Consider the following 22,767-nt stretch of genomic DNA (forward strand, 5'->3'; position numbering starts at 1 on the left):
CTCTCTAACTCCCCCCTCAGTGTCTCTCTGTCCTATCAAAGAAAAAACAAAAAGCCAACACCTAGCACTTCTGAGTGCTAGCTCTTGAAGAAGAATATTCACAGTGATGTGAAAGTGTGCGAAAAATACTCCTTCCCTTGCTCAAGATTCTTATGTAAGGAAGCATTTAAAGATTCGTCATTCCAACACTGGTTTTCTTTAAACAGACACACACGACTCAACACATTTTGCCAGGCAAGCCTTGACACCAAAACCAAAAGGAACAATATAATGATTACTAGATCCCAATCAAACTGAAGATCTAGTAAACAGTTCCACTCAGTATGTAAGATCATTGTTTCATGTAAATCTTATCTGTGAGCAGTATTTAAAAATTCAAAATAAGAAAACAACAATACATACACTGTATATCTAAGTAGCGTTTCTCTTCATGACCATACTAATAAATATAATTTATAAGCATTGCCAAAAAAAAAAAAGAAAGAAATTACCATTTGAATTCTGTTCATCTCCAAGCCCCAAGAAACATATATCATTAAAGATAGATGTCTTCAGGGGTTGGGCGGTGGTGCACTGGGTTAGTACTAAGCACAAGGTCCCGAGCAAGGATCCTGGTTTGAGCCCCCGGCTCCCACTTCTGGGGGGGGGGAACGCTTGACGAGTGGTGAATCCCAATAGAAATGGTTAAAGTGGCAGACGGGAGCCTGGATCTGTAGTGCAGGCACCACCGAGTCCCAGCAATAACACTGGAGGCAAAAAAGAAAACAAAAAGATGCTTTCTCTCTTTCTCTCTCTCTCTCTTTTTTTTTTTTGCCATTTTTCTAAATAAGCACAATGAGTGGCATTTGGCATTATGAAATATTAAAGACCAGCTTTTTTTGCAAGTATAACGCACAGGAGATACTAACATTAAGGGAGGTCGTCATCACAGACCTGACTTCCTTAGAGGAGTAAAGCTGACCGCTGCAGTGATGAATGTAAGTACAGTGGGGACTGTCGTCTGACTCACTTGCGCCCTCCATCGTGAGCACTGCGGAGATGTAGAAGGGACATAAACTGACAGCGAGGGTGACATCCAGACAGACACCTGCCCCAGGGAGGGAGGGGAGAGGCTGGACGCCTGTGTCAACAGCTGTACCGTTGTCCCTTATCGCCCACCCCCCACCGGAAGGAAGAGAGGAGAACAGGAGTGTGAGGGAGCAGACACAGTGCTCAGTTCAGCTGCTGACACAGTGCTCGGACAGTCGCAGTTGCGGGGCAGTGCAGAGGCCCAACATCCGTGATGTTTCTGACCTTTTATGGAACTTCTTTTCTTTCTTTCTTTATTTCCTTCCTTCCTTCCTTATGATTCGTTCGTTCATTCATCATTGTATGTGTGGGATTAGGCCCATTGCCGTGTGTGTGTGTGTGTGTGTGTGTGTGTGTGTGTGTGTGCGCGCGCGCGCACAGTACCAAGCCACTCCCACGGCCCAATTTTTCGTTTTATTTTGTTTGTTTAGTTAGTTATTTCTTTGCCTCCAGGGCTATTGTTGGTGCTCGGTGCCTGCACTACGAATCCACTGCTCCTGGAGGCCATTTTTCCCATAGGCTAGAGAAAAATTGAGAGAGGAAGGGAAGACAGAGAGGCAGAGAGAAAGACAGACCTACCTGCGGACCTGTTTCACTGCTTGCGAAGGAAACGACCACCCCCCCCCCCGCAGGTGGGGAGTTGGGGGCTCGAACCGGGATCCTTGTACGGGTGGGTCCTTGTGCTTCATACTATGTGTGCTTAACCCTGTGCACCACCACCTGGCCCCCTATATATATATATATTTTTTTTTTTTTTTTTTTCCTCCAGGGTTATTGCTGGGCTCGGTGCCTGCACCATGAATCCACCGCTCCTGGAGGCCATTTTTTTCCCCCTTTTGTTGCCCTTGTTGTTGTAGCCTCATTGTGGTTATTATTATTGCCATTGTTGATGTTGTTCGTTATTGGATAAGACAGAGAGAAATGGAGAGAGGAGGGGAAGACAGAGAAGGGGAGAGAAAGACAGACACCTGCAGACCTGCTTCACTGCTTGTTTTTTTTATTGTTGCAATTATTATTGTTGTTGTTATTGATGTCTTCATTGTTGGATAGGACAGAGAAAAATGGAGAGAGGAGGGGAAGACAGAGAGGGGGAGAGAAAGACAGACACTTGCAGACCTGCTTCACCACCTGCGAAGCGACCCCCTTACAGGTGGGGAGCCGGGGCCTTGAACCGGGATCCCTCCGCTGGTCCTTGCACTTTGCACCATGTGCGCTTAACCCGCTGCGCTACTGCCCGACTCCCTTCTTCAGCTTTCTATCTGAACTCTTTTTCAGCCACCATATTCCAGATGCTACCATGATGCCAAGGTGACTTCCCTGGGCAGATGGCCCCACCAATCTGTCCTGGAGCCCCGATTCCCCAGTGCCCTGACCCCCTAGGGACAGAGAGACAGGCTGGGAGTGTGGACTGATCTGCCAATGCCCATATTCAATGGGGAAGCAATTACAGAAATCAGACCTTCAACCTTCTGCACCCCATCATGACTCTGGGTCCATACTCCCAGAGGGATAAAGAATAGGGAAGCTATCAGGGGATGGGATGGGATACGGAGTTCTGGTGGTGGGAATTGTGTGGAAATATACCCCGCTTATCCTATGGTCTTGTCAATATTTCCATTTTATAAATAACAATTTAAAAAAGAATATGCCCTATATATATATAAATTACATATATGTTTGGTTGATTGAAAAGGCATCGGTCATTGTCTTAAAATGTCACTAGTTATACTGTGAGTAGGATATTTTTAATTTCAAGGAAATGTTTCATAGCAAGTACAAGAGCACATTCATGCGTCAGCCTTACTCATAGGGTAGGAATGTTCAGTCGCAGAGCTGGCCATTCTTTGAAGCAACTGCTTCAGAGAAAGTGGGCCCATTGGACTTTGTAAACAACATTTCTCGAGTTCTGTCTGAATAGACATTTCAGAAAGTCTCTTAACAGCAGCGTGTGGGAATGCCCTCTGCAAAGTGACGGCACTAGCAGTTTTGCCCTACAGGTAGATCTACAAGTCGGTCGGTCGTCTGTGGAATGACGTGGAACAGACTCCTGTCCTGTGGGGCTGCCTCAGTCTCTTGATGGCATCTGTCTACTTCTCTTTCTAGATGTGGGTGGTTTCGCCCTGGGTGGTTTAAGTAATTGCCTGAGTGGATCTTCTGGTCATATCACCTAGGGAATTTGTCACGTGAGGCTTTCCTCTTTCCATTATGCCAACTGATTTTTACTATAAGATGTTTTCAGTGGGCACACATAGCCTAGAGGAGTATGTCATTTCCAAACTGAAGTGCTCTCACATGAGAGGATTGATAGCCACCAACATTTTAGAGAGAATTTAGCAAAATATCACTTTAAAATTTGGGAACAAAGGGATAAGGCACGAATTGGTAGTGGTGGTAGTTTTGTTGGATAGTTTTGCTAAGTGAACTGTATCTGAGACTAATTAATTAGCTTGAGAGTAATCAAAGAACGTAGCCATCATAATGGTGCCTGTAATCTGCTAGTATGGCTGTAAAGTAAGCATGGAGGGGACTTGGCTGTGGCACCCCACTAGGGTTAAAGGCATACAGTATGAAGCACAGGGACCAGTGCAAGAATCCCTGTTTGAGCCCCAGGTTCCCTACCAGTGTGTGTGTGGGGGAAGCTTCACAAGCGGTGAAGCAGGTCTGCAGGTGTCTCTCTCTCTCTATCCCCCTCTCAATTTCTCTCTGTCCTAGCCAAAAATTAATTAATTAAACGTGGGAAATCATACTCTTCTTCATGTAGGGAGTGATTTAATTTTATTCTGCCAAAGGAACAAGCAAGTTACTAACACCTTTCAACAATACTTTCCTTCCAGTTGGACATGAAAAGGAAGATGATGGAGGCCAAGTATCATGAAGAGAAACTTCGGCTGCAGCAGAAACATGACGGTGATGTTCAGAAGGTGGGACGTACACACACCTTTTGTTCTTTATGCTACTGAGTGTCTGAGATATTCCAGACCCTACGGTCTATCATGCACCCACCAGCCCATCTATCCACTGGCGTGTGTACTGGGGACAATCTGTGTTATGAATGGAGTTCTCCAGTGAGTGCTCACTCACTAACCCGGCTGTCACTGATGTTTGAATTTCCTTTGCTAGCAGAGGTGTTCATGTAAGTCCATCTAATTTGTCCATCTCAGGCTCTTCCTTATTGTTTGAAGACTGGCCTTATGGCTTTCTGCTCCTATTGTGTTGTTATCACCTTTGACAAAATCTGAACTAACATCAAGTGCCCACTGTAGTGTTCACTTTGTAGTAACTTAAATTTGCTGTTTAATTTCATAAGCGACAGTTCAAGGTTCTCCTATTTGAATAAATATTATGTTACTTGAATAGATATTATATTTCAGTACTGATTTTAAAATTACGTATTCAGTATGTGATGGTTGAGCTGCATAGAAGCTTAGCATTTACTTTTTCAAAACTGAACCTGAGACTACTTCACAAAGTCAAGTGAACGGGGAAGGCAGGCTGCTGAGGGGATCTGCTGTATCCGCAAGCTTGTTTGTTTGCTTGCTTGCTTCCTTCCTTTCTCTTTTTTTTCAATTTCTTTACTGGGACTAATGACTTACAGTCGACAGTAAAATACAAGAGCTTGTCCATGCATAACACTTGCTCATAACAATACCCCCCCCAGTAGGTCCTCCTCTGCCATCCTGTTCCAGGACCTGAACCCTCTCCTCAGTCTTTCTTAATGCTGAAAATATAGTATCAACTGTCAGTCAGTCATGTAGTAATAAGTCAGGAGATTATTTGATTCAACTTTGAGTGAAGCAACAAGAAACAAACAAACAAACCACGAATTGAAAATTAGAAAGAGTTTTGAATATTTTCCTTCTTTCCTCTTTCCCATTTGAATTTGAATGACAAATATTACTTTTGTTCTTACTGGAATTTTACCTTACTATAAATTGTCTTGTTGGATAAAAACTCTTTTCTGTCACAAATTTTCAGTAACATAATTTCAGTGTAACGTAGTATTTACCTATATTAAGTAGAACCCATTTTTATATAAAGTACTGATACATAAAATATATGAATTCAAATATATCTAGAAAACCAAGCTAGTAAAGTTTCAAATATGCTTGTGCCAAAGCCCAATGCTTAGAAAAAATTTAGTAATAAAAGAAACTTTCAGGTGCTTATCTTTAAAGATATGTGAAGGAAAGAAAGCAATGCCACTAGTCTCAGGGTCAGGGAAAGTACGAATAAGTCATCTGCCTTGTGCCAGCTTTGTGGAAAGTTTATTTATCAGTTTGTTGCTTACATGGCATTTTCTACTTGTCAAGAATTGAGCAAGAGTAGAATTTAGTGAATTAAGTATCTGAATATATTCTCTTCGCTTTTTTTTGTTTCTAAATGAATATTAGGCTCAGATTATTCCCTTTTATTACTTACAATAATTTTTTGAGGTGCAGCTAAGTAATGGAAGGCAGAGTAAATGTTGGTAATGAAAATACGAAGGCAAATATCAGCTGAACATTCATGCACCTTTGCATTTTATATTAACTTGTTTTAGAGATAACCTTGGTTTATAAGAACATTAATGGTTTTGAAGTGTGGTTTCTCACCTCTTCAGAAACTGGAAGAGGAAAAGAGAAGGTATACCTGCAGGATTGTTCGTCCTCATGAAGCTTTCCCCGTGCCAGTGGGGCTTGGGGGCTTGAACTGGGTCCTTTGCAGACTGTAATGCATGTGATGCGTGTGCTGTCTCAGCTGTACCACTATCTGGCCTTTTGTTCACCTTGATGATCTCAGTTCTGCTGTCTAAGCGCAAGGCTCGTCTTCATTTTACTTTGCTTGTTCTGTTCCTACGTGTGTGTGTGTGTGTGTGTGTGTGTGTGTGAGAGAGAGAGAGAAAGAGAGAGAGAGAGAGAGAGAGGGAGAGGGAGAGGGAAAAGGAGTTCAATGTTTTATCAAGTTTCTTTAGTATTTCTTGTAGGGCCAGCTAAGTGGTAGAGAACTCCTTTAACTGTTGCTTGTCTGAGAAGCTCTTCATCACTCGTCCAAACCAGTGTAGCTGATTCAGAGGAGGTCTTCTTCTTTCCAAACTTTGAGTTTATCCTGCCGGACGGACCATTTTAGCCCTTGTAGTTTGAATGATAGTTTAGCAGAAAAACACATTTTTTTGATTAACTGAGATATATTTGAAATCTATGCTCATTTGGAATTTTATGTTCTATACATAAAGCAGAATAATTTCCTAAAACATTTCAATTTTTTTTTTTGCAGATTTTAGAAAGAAAGAATCATGAAATTGAAGAACTTAAAATTATTTATAAAAAGAAACAAAATGAAATGGAGGAAACAATTAGAAAACTTGAAAAGAAAGGTGGTGTTGTATTGTTACATAAATATTTTGATAACCTTTATGTCATTTTATGTTTGAAGTTTTACAAAGTACATTTTTGTTTCTGTCCTTTTTTTGTGATATGAGATAGGCATGAGTTTCAACATTGCGTGTATTTTGTGTTTCAGTATGACTGGGTAAAAAATGTGTGTGTGTGTGTGTGTGTGTGTGTGAGTGTGTGTGTGAGTGTGTGTGTGTGAGTGTGTGTGTGAGTGTGTGTGTGTGAGTGTGTGAGTGTGTGTGTGTGAGTGTGTGTGTGAGTGTGTGTGTGTGAGTGTGTATGTGAGTGTGTGTGAGTGTGTGTGTGTGTGTGTGAGTGAGTGTGTGTGTGAGTGTGTGTGAGTGTGTGTGTGTGAGAGTGTGTGTGTGTGAGTGTGTGTGTGAGTGTGTGAGTGTGTGAGTGTGTGTGTATGAGTGTGTGTGTGAGTGTGTGTGTGTGAGTGTGTGTGAGTGTGAGTGTGTGTGTGTATGAGTGTGTGCACGTGTGTGTGTGAGTGTGTGTGTGTGAGTGTGTGTGTGAGTGTGTGTGTGAGTGTGTGTGTGAGTGTGTGTGTGTGAGTGTGTGTGTGAGTGTGTGTGTATGAGTGTGTGTGAGTGTGTGTGTGAGTGTGTGTGAGTGTGTGAGTGTGTGTGTGAGTGTGTGTGAGTGTGTGTGTGAGTGTGTGTGTGAGTGTGTGTGTGAGTGTGTGTGTGTGAGAGTGTGTGTGTGTTTGTGAGTGTGTGTGTGAGTGTGTGTGTATGAGTGTGAGTGTGTGAGTGTGTGTGTGTGAGTGTGTGTGTGTGAGTGCGTGTGTGTGAGTGAGTGTGTGTGTGAGTGTGTGTGAGTGTGTGTGTGTGAGAGTGTGTGTGTGTGAGTGTGTGTGTGAGTGTGTGAGTGTGTGTGTATGAGTATGAGTGTGTGAGTGTGAGTGTGTGTGTGAGTGTGTGTGTGAGTGTGTGTGTGTCTGTGTGTGTGAGTGTGTGTGTGTGAGTGTGTGTGTGTGTGAGTGTGTGTGTGAGTGTGTGTGAGTGTGTGTGTGAGTGTGTGTGTGAGTGTGTGTGAGTGTGTGTGTGTGTGAGTGTGTGTGTGTCTGTGAGTTTGTGTGTGTGAGTGTGTGTGTGAGTGTGTGTGAGTGTGTGTGTGAGTGTGTGTGTGAGTGTGTGTGTGAGTGTGTGTGTGTGTGTGAGTGTGTGTGTGAGTGTGTGTGTGAGTGTGTGTGTGTGAGTGTGTGTGTGAGTGTGTGTGTGTGAGTGTGTGTGTGTGAGTGTGTGTGTGAGTGTGTGTGTGTGAGTGTGTGTGTGAGTGTGTGTGTGAGTGTGTGTGTGTGAGTGTGTGTGTGAGTGTGTGAGTGTGTGTGTGTGTGTGAGTGTGTGTGTGAGTGAGTGTGTGTGTGTGTCTGTGTGTAGTTGGTTAAATTAGCTTGGATTCTTCTCTGTTAAAGTGAAAGAAATTCCTATGTTAATGTTTGTGAACATCGTCTTATTTTGAATTAAGAATATTACAGTAATTTAAGAAAACACTACCACTACGTGTAGGGCTCACGTGGTAGTGCACCTAGTTAAGCGCACGTGGCATGAAGCGCAAGGACCGGCATAAGGATCCCGGTTTGAGCCCCCAGCTCCCCACCTGCAGCGGGGAGGGGTCGCTTCATAAGCGGTGAAGCAGGTCTGCAGGTGTCTGTCTTTCTCTCCCACTCTCTGTCCTATCCAACAACAATAATAGCAATGACAATAACAATAACAAGGTCAAAAAAGTGGGCAAAGTGACCTCCAGGAGCAGTGGATTCGTAATGCAAGCTTCCCAGTGATAACTCTGGAAGCAGGAAAAAAACCAAACAAACATTACATTCGAACAGTCTTACAGTTGAATTTATCTTTTTTTTTAATTGATACATCCATATTAAACATCTTTTTTACTAAAATCACAGACAGCCTGCATTACTTCTAAGGGGTAGAAATTAAATGATTTCTACGTGTAACCTTTTCCACAGTTGAAAGTGCGTCATTCATCTTAGTAATGAGTGTGGCAAAGAGACAGGTATGTAACAATAACATACTGTAGAGTAACAGTATAGGCAGGGATGATAATAAATTCAGACGATGACCCCTTAGTCTAGGGCACAGCATCTCAATCACATTATGTAGATGAAAAGTTGAAATATCTTTCTCTTCCTGAAATTGGCAAGGGAATCCCTTTTTGCTTCTGTCTGTCTCTGTCTTTCATCTGAACAAGTCTACCTAAAGCAGTAAAATCCCAGAGATGACAAGTAAGTAAATAAAGCAGTGGAGGACCCATTTGAGGACATGATATTGAAGCAAGTACACTGTTTAAATTGCTTAGAGTATAAGTAATCATGTATTCCACCAAAGCTCTGATAGTAAAAGTGAAGAAAAGGAAAGGAGAGAATACAAGATTTTTTTTAAAAATTGAGAATTAAAAAAAAAAAAAGGAATTACGGGGCTAGGTTGCAGCATACCTGCTTAAGTACACATGTTATAATGCGTGAGGACCAGGGCTCAGGCCCCTTGATCCCACCTGCTGGAGGAAAATCTCACAAGGGAAGCAGTCCTGCTGGTGTCTCTGTCTCTCCCCCCCCTTTTTTTTTTTCTCTTTTGGATAGGACAGAGAGAAGCTGAGAGGGAAGGGGAAGATACAGAGGGAGCTAGAAAGGCTGACACCTGCAGACCTGCCCTGCTACTTGTGAAGTGACTCCCTCCTGCAGGTGGGGAGCCAGGGGCTCGAACCGGGATCCTTGAGCCAATCTTTGTACTTCGTACTATGTGCACTTAACTTGGTGCACATAGTACGAAGTACAAAGATTGGCTCAAGGATCTCCCTCTCTCCCTCTCTATCTTCCCCTTCCTCTCGATTTCTGGCTGTTCTTTATGCCATAAATAAGATAATAAAAATAAATTAAAATGTTGGAAACAATTAAAATAATTAAAAAAGAAAAAAGCGAAATATACATTATATAGAAAGAAGAGTTCACCAATTTTTTTAGAGTTGATTAATGTGCTATTTTATGAAAAATGATGAAATTGTCTCATTTTAAATATATTGGCTAGAACTTAAAGGAATTGTGTTAAGTGAGAGATAGACTCAAGGCCAAAGGAAGGATGACCTCACTTACAGGTGGAACTTGAGAAGCAACTAAGAAAAAGGGAACCTAGGGTGAAAGTTGAACTGGGTGTGATGTATTACAGCAAAGCAAAGGCCTCTATACTCGGGGAAGGTGGGGGAAGGCCAGAGAGGATATGGGGACCCAGCATGATATTACACAGGGCTCTAGGTTGGCGGTGGGAGTGGTGTGCAGACACCTAGTATAGGGAGATAAGAAATTTTACCTATGTGTCAACAACTATCATATGAACCATTATTTTCCTCAATAAAATCATACAAATCCAGAGAGATAAAATGCAGTAACAAGGAAAAGTGGGATCACCCATTAAATGGTACTCTCTATTTTTATCATAAAACTTTTTTTTTTTTTTATGTGGGAGTTAAGATTGGCTTAACTGTGATCTCATCATTTTTGACAGTTCAGACCCTTATACGTGACTGTCAAGTCATAAGAGAAACTAAAGAAAACCAGATTGCAGAGCTGAAAAAGATCTGTGAGCAGAGTGCAGAGTCTCTGAATAACGACTGGGAAAAAAAGGTAAGTTGCAGACAGTATACAAGTAGCATAGAGCAATCGTGGAAGGCGTAAGGGTTCCTATTTCTGTTTTTAAAAATTAATTTATTGATTATTAGATAGAGACAGAGAGAAGTTGAGAGGGGAGGGATGAATAGAGAAGGAGAGAGACAGAGAGACACCCGTAGCCCTGCTTCACCACTCGTGAAGCTTTCTCCCTGCAGGTGGAGACCAGGGACTTGAACTTGGATCCTTGTGCCACTGTGATGTGTGTGCTCTTAACCAGGTACACCACCACCTGGCCCCCAAAGGCTTTATATTTCATGGTTACAGTTAATTGTAGTAATAATAGATGTTTGTATAATATACAGAAAACTATGAAGAAAAAAAAAAAACCTAAAAGTTAACCAAAAATTAGAGACTTGAAATAACTGTGATCAGGTCTTGGTATGTTTTCTTCTAAAAGTCTAATGCGTGTAGGATAGTTGTCATTTAGAAGATAACCTTTTATTCCCAATTGTTTTGACTGTTTTTCTTTGTTCTGAAATGTTTTTGCAATAACAGATGAGCTCTAAGCAAAGTAAATACGAAAATGGCAGTAGAATAATTTTTAGAAATTATACTTAAAAGCCTTAAAATTGTGGTCATTGAGTCATTCCTAAATTTTCAGAGAACACAATATATGTACTATATTCTTGTTTTTATGTAAAAAAAATCTGTAGTGGATGAACTGTTTAAAAAAATCTTTCAAATGTGGCTTGAGAGAGTACTTCTTTTTTTTAATTTTTAAATATTTATTTCCTTTTTGTTTTCCTTGTTTTATTGTTGTAGTTATTACTGATGTTGTTGATGTCATTGTTGTTGGATAGAAGAGAGAGAAAAGGAGAGAGGAGGGGAAGACAGAGAGGGGGAGAGAAAGACAGACACCTACAGACCTGCTTCACTGCCTGTGAAGCGACTCCCCTGCAGGTGGGGATCTGGGGGCTGGAACCGGGATCCTTATGCCGGTCCTTGTGCCTTGCACCACGTGCGCTTAGCCGGCTGTGCTACCGCCCGACCCCCTGAGAGAGTATTTCAACTTAGAAACAGCTGTGTACAATAGACACACAGCCAACTTCATACTCAATGGAGAGAAAGAGCTTTCACTTCCAGGTCACCAATGAAACATAGCTTTCCACGATTAGATTGTTATTACTGCTGTTGTTATCATCATCCTCCTTATTTCAGGGCAGTACTAGTAGTTAATATTATCTAGTTCATTGACTGTTTTTATCTCAGGCAGATAATTTTCTTTAACAGTTGTTCATCAGGTAAAATTTTCAACTCAGGAAAGCTAAGAAAAGACATGTCTCTTTTCATTTTTTTCTTTTATTTTTGTTTTCTTTGTTGTTTTGAGATTTGCAAGAATGGGTATGTCTCAGAAGTATAACTTCAAGCCTCAAAAAAAGTTATCCAACCACAAATACCACAAACCACCAGAGAACCAACATGCATCCACAGTGACTCACTGGACCCCACCCTCCACACACACATCCCACCTCATCTCCCCTTTGGTGACCTCAGCTCTGCAGTTCAGTTGCAGACAACTCAGTGAGCCTCCTTGGGCACCTTTTCTTTCAAACCTAATGTAGCCTACTTACATAGCTGTGCTGTGTTTGATTTTTATGCTCTTGGTAGGTTGTGCTGGTCTAGCAGCAGAGTGATCTCTCTCCTCGTGATGTGTGTTTGAGAACCTAGGCTGCTGCCGTCCTTGCTTGCTTGGATCTGGGCAGCAACTAGAGGCTTGCAGTTGGTAGTGCCAGGCAAGGGCTATAGCAAGTCTGGGTGGTAACCAGGGCTTTGAGGTTTTGAGTCCTAAGTTGTCTTCGCTTTAGGCTGCTTCAGGCCTGCAAGGAGTCTGGGGCCTCAGCCCCAGGTGGTGATGGAGCACACATCTCCTGGGGGGCAGGGGCATAGACTGGCAGACTGGCAGAGGAGTAGACAGTGGAGTCCTCTTGCTAGCTGGTGATGTGTTGGGCGGTCCTCAGGTGCTTCTTGGCTCCAAGGACAAGTCTTGGAGCTGCAGCCCAGCATTTCAATAGCAGCACTTCTCAGTGTAGACTGGCCCAGTCCAAAGCCAAGTAGCCGCCTACAGCTAGGGAGGGAGTGCATGAGACAGCACAGGGCCTAGGCAGAGTTTACTTATCATCATCATCATCATCATCATTTTTTTTTTTTTTGCCTCCAGGGTTATTGCTCGGGTTTGGCGCCTGCACTATGAATCCACCGCTCCTGGAGGCCATTTTTTCCATTTTTGTTGCCCTTGTTGTTGTTGTTAATGTTATTGTTGCCATTGCTGTTGTTGTTGTTGGATAAGGCAGGGAGAAATGAAGAGAGGACAGGAAGACAGAGAGGAGGAGAGAAAGAAAGACACCTGCAGACCTGCTTCACCACTTGTGAAGCGACTCCCCCGTGCAAGTGGGGAGCTGGGTCTCGAACCAGGTTCATTGAGCCGGTCCTTGCGCTTCACACCATGTGCCCTTAACCCGCTGCACTCCCGCTCGACCCCCTATTTTTCATTTTTTTTATTAGTTATTTACAAAATCATTAGTTAATAGGGGCATAATTCCATACCATTCCCACCACCAGAGTTCTGTGAGACGTGTTTCTTAATTTTGTGTGTGTGTGTGTGTTTAATGATTTCTTGCTGGGGGAATAGTGGATTCTAACTCATTTGTCCACACGTGTACAGTTTCTCAGGTGTCTGCTCCACACTCTGGTTTTTTTATCTGCTTTTATCGGAATGTCTGTGGGCTCTCCTTTCGCACTGCTCAGGCCATCCTAATAAGTAGAGAAACAAAGACCTTGTATTTCTGAGTCGCGATACACCTCCACGGCAATGAAAGAACCAATTCTTGACTTCCCTGTGCAGCTCCACAGCGCCGTAGCAGAGATGGAAAAGGAGAAGTTTGATCTCCAGAAGCGGCACACCGAGAACATCCAGGAATTGCTGGAGGACACGAACGTGCGTCTGAATAAAATGGAGAGTGACTACATGGCCCAGACTCAGTCCACAGTAAGTCGCGGCTCCCCCTGCCCTGGCATTCAGAGGCCATCGTCTCCATCTCCACGTCTGCATGCCACCTGATGTGTGCCCTGTGGAAGTGTGTTGGAGGATTACAAGGGAAAACAAAAACAAGCACAAAGATGGAGCTTTCTGTGCAGTGCAGATTTGCGCGAGCAAACAGACTTTCCAGTTTGCTGACGGTCTTCACTCTGCGACGTTTGATGCTTCCTCCTTTGATCCTTATAAATCTTTTCATTTGTGGATTTTTTTTTTTTTAGCCCCAAGATGATTTATTTCCTTTGTCCAGTTTGTTTGTTCCTCCTCTTCAGCTGAGGACGTGCTTATTTTTCTGAGCATCTAGTGCTAGTGTGAAGGAAACCAAGTAAAGAGGTAGGAATATACATAGTAAGAGCAGTTTTTCCTTAGTAGCTTCTTCATAACTAAGGGCTCTAACTCAAGCGTCACACTCAGATCTTTCCCACTGAAACAAGAGAGTAGCAGACAGTCATTGCCAGGCTGTACAGCAGAGACTCCCACCCGACTTCTAGGAGGGACACAGTCAATCCCACTTCCTTGCAGAGGACAGGGCGAAGGGCATGGACACTTTTGCCTTTTAGAAGCCCAGTTGACTTTCTGAAATCCCCGAGTCCGGACTACACAGGCTCCGTGAGCCTGTAGGTGCCCTTCATCTGTTCTGTCTCTCATGAAGGTCAGGGCTGCCAGAGGACCCAAGGGGAAGGTCTTTGTATCCCAGGCAAGAGCCCACCCTCCTTTGCCATCCAGGCCAGCCTGACTCGGTGCAAATGCTTCCTTAAATTTAAAGCTGTGGCATTTGAATGCGCTAATAGCCTAGGCATGACATAAGACCCTTCCCAGTCCAAAGATTTATCTTGTAGAATTAAAAACTGGGAAACTGGAGCCTGAGTGATTTGGACTTGGGACTTTTGGGGTCTTTGACTTGCCTTTAGGATCTTGGGATAATCCCAGCTCCTTAACAGCTTATATACTCTTCTTCTTCTTCTTCTTAAAAAAATATAGATAAATAAATTATAAATAAATCAAAGCTTTTCCAGTTTGATAGATGTCGTTAAGGTTTGGGGTTCCAGCAGGCCAGGCTAGCTTTGCGGCGGTAAACAGAGATGACCAGAGACACACGGCTGGGCCGGGAAGCTGTATTTATTTATCCACAAACAACGATTCATAAACTAACCCAAACCAATCACCACACAGATCTGTCCTGCATCCTTCTCCTTCATTGGCTGTGCCAAGAACTCTGGAACTACGTAGCATAGGAGGCGGGGAGAAAGAGAGGTGTGAAACTAGCCAGGGTCAAACCAATTCTCCTGGCGGGGGGAGAGCGAGACCAAACCAATGTGAAGCATAGCAACAATTCCCCCTTTTCTTTTTAACTAAATGACCACAGTATCAGGGGTGTGGGGTGAACAGAAACCTATATCGTACAGGCATTTTTTTAAAAAAAGAAACTGGCACAAACATGGAGGAACATGTAAGCAAGTAACAAGAACCAGTGTGCTGCCAAGGGAAGGGCCTGAGGGGGACCTTTTCTTGCCTCTGGGGGGCGTTACTTGCCTTGACGGGCATTTTCTAGCATGGGGGGGAGATGAGGCCTAGAGTCTCAAGGCAGCTGGCTGCAGTCAGTCTTTGAGAAACCCAGCAGCATAAAGGGAAGCTGCAAAGTGTCTAAGGGTGTACCAGTGAGTCCAATAGAAATGCCAGTCCAAAGCAGATGTCCACCGAAGAATGCCAGGGGGTGGAACGTTGTATGAGGAAGGTCAGCTGCTGGAATTCCGCTTTTCTGTAGAGAACTTGACAGCTGCAATTTACTTACTATGAAACAAAACTTGTAGCAGGTTAGAAGTTTATCACAATTGATAACTCTATTACAATTGGAAGTCTTTTTTTAGTATGATTTTAAGGTTGTTTAAAGTTTAAACAATAAAATGTGGAAAGGTAAACTTAAGAACCATGGGGAAAAAAAAGCCTCATGCATGAGAATCATTAGCATAACCATAGCGCAATCTAACATTTTTAATTGAGAAGGAATTTGAGAGTTGTACATATCAACAGCGTCTTTTTAACCTTTTGTTACACCCATTCAAGATGGAGACACACCCTAGGTGTGCGCAGGTTTTTTTTTTTAAGACTAACTTTGTTAAAATATATTGATTTTTAACTAATTTTTAACTCAGACTTTGAATGTAAGTTAATTTTACCTTTATGAGAACTATGTTGAAAACCTTTTTCATTTAACTGTCTGGTAAGAATATAGCCTTAAAGTTACATTTTTAACCTTAAAGTTAATGTTTACCAAACTTTAAACACACACGTAAACATGGTCTTTAATACACAAGGAGAGAAACCTTTGTTACAAAGACATGTCATTTTAAACACGAATTTAGATCTATACTGTCTTAGTTGTTTGGGGGGGTCACCATCCAGAGGTGGCCTCCTGCGCAGCTCCATTTCTAGGAATTGTAGGTTGCGATCTCTGGATGAATCTCTGCATATTTTAGCTCGTCTGCTTTCAGACCCAAGTTGGGATCTCTGCCAGGGGGCCCAGTTTCGGCCGGGAGCCCGCGGTCTCCGGGTGGACCGGGATCTGTCCAGACTTCATAGCAGGAGGGCGGGTGGGCCAACCGTACAGAAGGCATGGGCCGAGGTGCCCCGAAGTGGCGGCCAGTATGGGCTGCAGCCCTGCCTGCCATGTCTGCTGCCCTGCTCCCAGTGGCTGAGCAGTGTGGAGGGAGCCCGCGCCCAATGCCCCGCGCCACGCAGTGGAAAGCCAGCTCATGTGGGCTGGTGTTGGGCTCCTGCGGGCTGGTGTTGGGCAGAAACCACAGAGTGGTCCAGAGATAAATGTTCCAGAAACAGTGAAACAGTCTCATGAAGAAAGGGCAGAGGCCTTTGGAGATCTCTTCACAAGCAGAAGAGAAGGCCATAGTGCATAGGTAGCCAAATTGTCTTCACTTATCTGAGAGATGCGCAGGTCTGGTCCATGTGGGCACCATTTGTCGTTAAGGTTCGGGGCTCCAGCAGGCCGGGCTAGCTTCGTGGCGGTAGACAGAGACGACCAGAGACACACGGCTGAGCTGAGAAGCTATCTTTTATTTATTCACGAACAGCGATTCATAAACTAACCCAAACTAATCACCACACAGATCTGTCCTGCATCCTTCTCTTCCAGCGGCAGCGCCAAGAACCCTGGAACTACGTAGCATAGGGGGCGGGGAGAAAGAGAGGTGCGAAACCAGCCAGGGCCAAACCAATTCTCCTGGCGGGGGGAGAGCGAGACCAAACCAATGTGAAGCATAGCAACAGATAGAGACATTAGTTACCTAGGGCAGCTATAACAAATCACCACAGACCAAGTGGCCCAGAACAGTAAGAGTTTGCTGGCTCACAGTTCTGGCAGCTGCCAGTTGAAATTGAAATGTCAGTAGGACAGTGTTCCCCCTTAAAGCTCCAAGGAAAATCCTTCTTGGCCTTTTCCTGTCTTCTAGTGAATGTGACCACCCCAGTTTTTGCCTCTGTTCTAATTTGCTGTTCTCCCCGTGTTTCCATATTCACTTGTCCTTACCCTGTCTTCTCCAAGAAACGGATGATCAGATTTTAGAACCCATCCTAACCCAATATAATATCGTCCTAACTAATAGTATCTTGGGTGATCCTGTCTGCTAATAAAGCAGTCTTCCCAAGTAAGTGGGGCATAAGTATTAAAAATGGGTTTTGGGCAGGGGAGACAGCACACTAATTATGCAGAAAGATGTTCATGCCTAAGGGACCAGAGGTTCCCAAGTTCAGTCCTCAGCACCATCATAAGCCAGAGCTGAGCAGTGCTCTGGTGAAATAAATAAATACATAAATAAATAAAACCCAAATTCCGAGGAAACAGTTAATTTCACAGCAACAGACAAGTAAAATTCTTTAATTTTACTTCGTTTATCTTTTTAAACAGTTTTTAAATTAGCGATTTAATAATGATCAACAAGATTGTGGGATAAGAGGAGTACAATTCCACACAATTTCTTTATTTATTGCCTAGAAACAGCCAGATAATCGAGAGGGAAGGGGGCAGTAGAGGGAGAGAGACAGAGACACCTGCAGCCCTGCTTCACCGCTTGCAAAGATGTCCCCCGCAGGAGGGGACTGGGACTCAAACCCAGGGCCTTGCTCACTGTAACATGTGCCCAACCAGGTGGGCCACCACCTGGCCCCTTAATTTTACTTTAATTAGATACTGACTTTAAAATGGAAATTTCCAAACATTAAATAATTGATGTAAAGAGAAAAAAAGGGCTAATGTACAGTGCTACGTGTTCACACAATTATGTTTTCTTTTTTTTAAATTTATTTTTATTCCCTTTTGTTGCCCTTGTTGTTTTATTATTGTAGTTGTTATTGTTGTGGTCACACAATTATGTTTTCTACACTGTTATAATCACTAAAATACTCAAGGCCAAGTCTGAGACCTGTCTCTAGCTGTTACTCCAATTTTGTTATTGTGCTGGTTATACTTTATAAGATATAGTATTTGTAGTGCACTTTAAATTACCAATAATGAACATTTCATGTTAACACAAATATTTATTATCTCCAAAATAGCTCTGTAAAATATACTGTAAATAAGTTATATTTTACAGAGAAAAATTCAGTAAGGAATGTGACTTGGTTGCATATTTGTAAATCTCTGAAATGCCCAATTTACTGAAAGTCAGCTGGGTACTCATAGCTGGTTTTTCATTTATTCTGTTGTGAGATCACGTGCTGTGTTGCCTCTGGACCCTCCACTGTACCCTTATGAGAGATGAAAGTAAGAAAGATAAACAAGCGGAGTGTTGTAATAAAGATGATTTTGACCTTGCAGATCCATTGAGAGAGTCTGAGGACTTTCAGAAGTTTCTAAACCACACTCTGAACATTCCTGCTTCAGGCCATTGGCTTCCTAGCTTTCTGACCATGCTTCCCAGTAGGAATTAAGTTTCATGTATTGTGTCAGGAACATACACAGAAGCCTGGGCCTACCTGCATATTTACCACTCAAACAATAGTTCCATAAAGTGATATTTATTTATTTATTTATTTATTTAATTTATGTATTCCCTTTTGTTGCCCGTGTTGTTTTATTGTTGTAGTTATTATTGTTGTCATTGTTGATGGATAGGACAGGGAGAAATGTAGAGAGAAGGGGAAGACAGAGAGGGGGAGAGAAAGACAGACACCTGCAAACCTGCTTCACCGCCTGTGAAGCGACTCCCCTGAAGGTGGGGAGCCGGGGGCTTGAACCAGGATCCTTACGCCGGTCCTTGCACTTTGCACCACCTGCGCTTAACTCACTGCGCTACAGCCCGACTCCCATAAAGTGATATTTTTACTATCTTTCCTCACTTATATTATTTGCCTTGAACTTTGCGAATTGTCTTATTTGATTAAAATTTCACCGATTGTATTTTTCAAAGTAATTTCACAGCTTGAAATCCACAGTTTTAAAACTCATTGCTTTGGAAGTATGTATTTAAGGATGTATGTGTGTGTTGAGAGTGCATTTTCCAAAGAGGTTACAGTGACTATGTTACTATTCAAGAATATAAACCATCGTTCCATATTCTTGTTGGTACTTCTGATTGTCAAATCAAAAAAAAATTTTTTTTTCTCTAATCTGAGGAAGGCCAGATTTAAATTTCCATTTTCCTGTTGACTAGTTCAGTTCTCTCAGCCTTTTTGAATTGCCTATCAAACCTTTTGTTCACTGTAAAATCCAGTTTACATTTTCTCTTGATTTGCAGGACTCTATTTATTACAGGAGTCCATTGTCTGGTTCCTTTTTTTTTTTTGTTATTGCTGACCGTCACTTTAAAAAAATATATTTCTTTCTGTTAGCAACTTATAAACTTCTAGGAGTTTACTTTCGTGTGTGTGATCTTACTACCCCCACTGCCTAAGTCCCGTGTGTTCTGCTCCCTTTCTTCAGATAATCACCAGCGTTGTCATGACACCTAGGAGACAGTCTGCTTAAGAATTACTTTTCAAGTCGTGTTGAAGTTGAAAGTTCGCCCCAGTTGTCTGTATTCCACATATGAGTGAAAGCATCTGGCAGTTGTTTTTCACCTCTTAATGGCACACACTCACCTCCAGTTCCGTCCATTTCATTCTGAACGATGCGGTGATATCATTTTGAATGGAAATCTTATTCTCTTGAATATATACCCTGTAACTTCTTTATCTAGTCACCTGTAGATAGGCATTTAGACTGAGCCCACATTTTGCCTGTTGCAAATAGTGCAGCTGTGACTGTATGGTAGGCCATAGCCTTCTGAATTTGGGTTTTCTTGCCCTTTGGCTATATGCCTAGGAGTGGTATTGCTGGATCACGGGACATCTCCATTTCGGCTTGTTTAAGCACTGCCCCTACTTTTTCCCCCCGAAGAGGCTGCATCAGTTTGCATTTCCAGAAGCAGTGTAGCAGAGTTCCATTTCCTTCACAGCCTTGACAACACCCCCCCCACACACACACACACCCCTTTTGGTTCTTTCACAGTTGGGAGGGTATTTAAATTCACTTTCCTCTAATGACAGTGATGGGCAACAAGTTTCCAGATGTCTGTTGACCTCACGTATTTATTGTAGCCGTGTATTATTTTGTCATCAGCAGGCTTTCATCACAGTAGGTTCTTTTCCCAATAGAGAGAGAGAGAGAGAGAGAGAGAGAGAGAGAGAGAGAGAGGGAGAGAGAGAAGGAGGGTAAGACACCACAGAACCGAAATTTCCTTCAGAGTCGCGGGGCCCAGGCTCTCTCCCGCACGGCCCGGTCCTGTGAATGGCCATCCAGGCGCGAGATGTTACTGGCCGTGATGAAATCGCACCCGGCGGACCGTTTACCACGTCGGCCGTGTCAAATGTGCAGTTCAGTGGAGCCAGGTGGTCTCGCTGCTGTGCCACCGTCAGCGCAGCCTCTTCCTCTCCCTCCCCCAGAGCCGAAACTCCCCGAGCACGGGGCGGCAGCATGTCTCACGGTCGCTCCGCGAATGGAAGCTGACTGACTGGCCGCTGTATACCAGCTTCTTCAATTTCTCTCAGCAGCTTTCTGTCTGGTGTTTTCCGTTTCTTTCCTCTCTGTAAGTTTACGTCTAAGTATCCTGTTCCTTTGGTCCTGTTGTAAACAGACTTGCTTTCTTCTCCCTCCTCCTCTTCCTCCTCCTCCTCCTCTTCCTTCTCCTCCTCCTCTTCCTTCTCCTCCTTCTCCTCCTCTTCCTTCTCCTCCTTCTCCTCCTCTTCCTCCCTCTTCCTCCTCTTCCTTCTCCTCCTTCTCCTCCTCTTCCTCTCTCCTCCTCCTCTTCCTTCTCCTCCTTCTCCTCCTCTTCCTCTCTCCTCCTCCTCTTCCTTCTCCTCCTTCTCCTCCTCTTCCTCTCTCCTCCTCCTCTTCCTTCTCCTCCTTCTCCTCCTCTTCCTCCCTCTTCCTCCTCTTCCTTCTCCTTCTCTTCCTTCTCCTCCTTCTCCTCTTCCTCTCTCCTCCTCCTCTTCCTTCTCCTCCTTCTCTTCCTCCCTCCTCCTCCTCTTCCTTCTCCTCCTCCTCTTCCTTCTCCTCCTCCTCTTCCTTCTCCTCCTTCTCTTCCTCTTCCTCCCTCCTCCTCCTCTTCCTTCTCCTCCTTCTCTTCCTCTTCCTCCCTCCTCCTCCTCTTCCTTCTCCTCCTTCTCTTCCTCTTCCTCCCTCCTCCTCCCCCTCTTCTCCCTTTTCACTTGGATTGCTTGCTATTAGTTGGCACGTGCTTCTGAGTAGCAGTCTTACCCAGGGATTGATTTTATTTAGCCTTGCTTTTACTTTCACAACTTCCTCACTGTTGCTTTCCTCATTGGTAATATTGTTATATTAGTTCTACCATAACGAACAGTGATAGGTTAGGTGTTTTAAATACAAAATAGTTTCTTTTTCAAAATTCTAGGTGGTATGACTATGTGGATAATAATCAAAATATAATGTTATGGATTAAAAATCCAAATTCATAACTGAAATACATTTTCATGGTCTCAGTATCCTAAATTCTCACAAATGTGGTTGAAATACATTAAGTAATTTATAAAACACACCATTGCCTAAAATTTTACTGTGCTTATATTTTTATTAAGTAAGGTTAAAAGGAAAATAGCTTACACAGGGGAATTTTTTATGTTTATGCATTTTAGATGTAAAGAAAAGTGATCCTTCTCAGCAGAGAGGTCACTGTCAGAAAAAAAGTTCACTATGTTTTGAATGAAGGCTGAATTTTAAAATTGGCACTTAGAGCTTGTCATTAGGTAATAGCAAGTACAGAGGAAAATGGACAGGGTCTGTCAACAGGATCGCATTTAAGAGTCACCAAAAGTTGACAGACCTTGCTAAGACGCTCACCATCTAATTATTAAACAAGACGGAGTTGAGGGCAGAGCTGAAGATGAAGGACAAGGCTGTCACTAGAATTAGTTTCTCTGTTTCTTGTTCCTTCAGACCTTTTTTTTCTCTTACTATTGAGTCTTGCTTTGCTTCAGTGTCATTTATCGTCTGCAGACTTGTGTACGTCACTAGATGCACATCTTTTCGTATTGGCAGAGATTGTCTCGTGTAAAACTTGGTTAGAACATGTAAGCACTGGGGTTTTAAAAGAAACTTTTAGAACATGTAAATCTAAACATATAGCAAGAATACTAGCTTCTTATGGATGTGGAGGCTATAAAATAAAGGTCGTTATACGTATGAAGTGTGAGACATTTTGAAAGCCTGTGGGTGGCTCTCTTGAGATGTTAGGCTTTACGTAGAGTTCTTCACCCGTCTCTCTAATATCGATCTTGCTTGCAGTCTGGTGGAATCTATGAATTTCTCTATAGAATATTTTAAACTATGTTTGTTTGTTTGTCTTGCCTCCAGAGTTATTGCTGGAGCTTAGTGCCTGCACTATGAATCCACCCCTACTAGCGACCTTTTTTTTTTCTTCTATTTTATTTGATACTACAGAGAGAAATTGAGAGGGGAGGGGGATACAAAAGAGGGAGAAAGACACCTGCATAATTGTTATGCAAAAGACTCTCATGCCTGAGACTCTAAGTTCAATCCCCTAAGCCAACATAAGCCAGAGCGGAACAGTTCTTTCTTTAGTATAAACAAAGAACGCACAGAACTAGTAATACATTGATTAAAAAACGGACAAGTATGGAGGAGGAGGGAGGTGACAAGTTGGTGGTGGGTGAGGTGTACTGACTGTTAACTTGAGGAGATACGAAATTGTATCTCTCTAGTCGCTTCGCAGGCGGTGAGGCAGGTCTGCAGGTGTCTGTCTTTCTCTCCCCCTCTTTGTCTCCCCCTCCTGTCTCCATTTCTCTCTGTCCTGTCCAACAACGACGACATCAACAACAACAACAATAATAACTACAACAATAAAACAACAAGGGCAACAAACAGGGAAAATGAATGAATAAATATTTAAAAGAATTAAAATAGAAATCGTACCACTCTGACAACATCAGCACTCGTGTACAGTGCACTCACTGCTTTGACCACGCTTTAAACTCAGCCTGCAGCCCAGCCCCCACTGCACCGGAGAAAGCTTGGGAACTGTGGCATCTTCGTCTTTCTCTGCCTTTCTCTTCTATTTGGAAACATCCTCTTGAACAGCGACACC

At 43.0% G+C, this 22,767-nt stretch overlaps 1 protein-coding gene across 1 annotated transcript in view; it reads left to right on the forward strand.

Moving 5' to 3' along the window:
* The window catches only part of CEP112 (centrosomal protein 112), a 416,214-nt gene that overhangs the window by 68,878 nt on the left and 324,569 nt on the right, over positions 1-22,767 (forward strand). The window contains exons 9-12 of the mRNA XM_060202613.1: positions 3,903-3,989; positions 6,322-6,421; positions 9,959-10,077; positions 12,965-13,108. Coding sequence (XP_060058596.1) covers positions 3,903-3,989; positions 6,322-6,421; positions 9,959-10,077; positions 12,965-13,108 — 450 coding nt within the window. The remainder of the gene's footprint in view (positions 1-3,902; positions 3,990-6,321; positions 6,422-9,958; positions 10,078-12,964; positions 13,109-22,767) is intronic.

This window comes from Erinaceus europaeus, chromosome 12, assembly GCF_950295315.1.
Source record: "Erinaceus europaeus chromosome 12, mEriEur2.1, whole genome shotgun sequence".
Lineage (NCBI taxonomy): Eukaryota > Metazoa > Chordata > Mammalia > Eulipotyphla > Erinaceidae > Erinaceus > Erinaceus europaeus.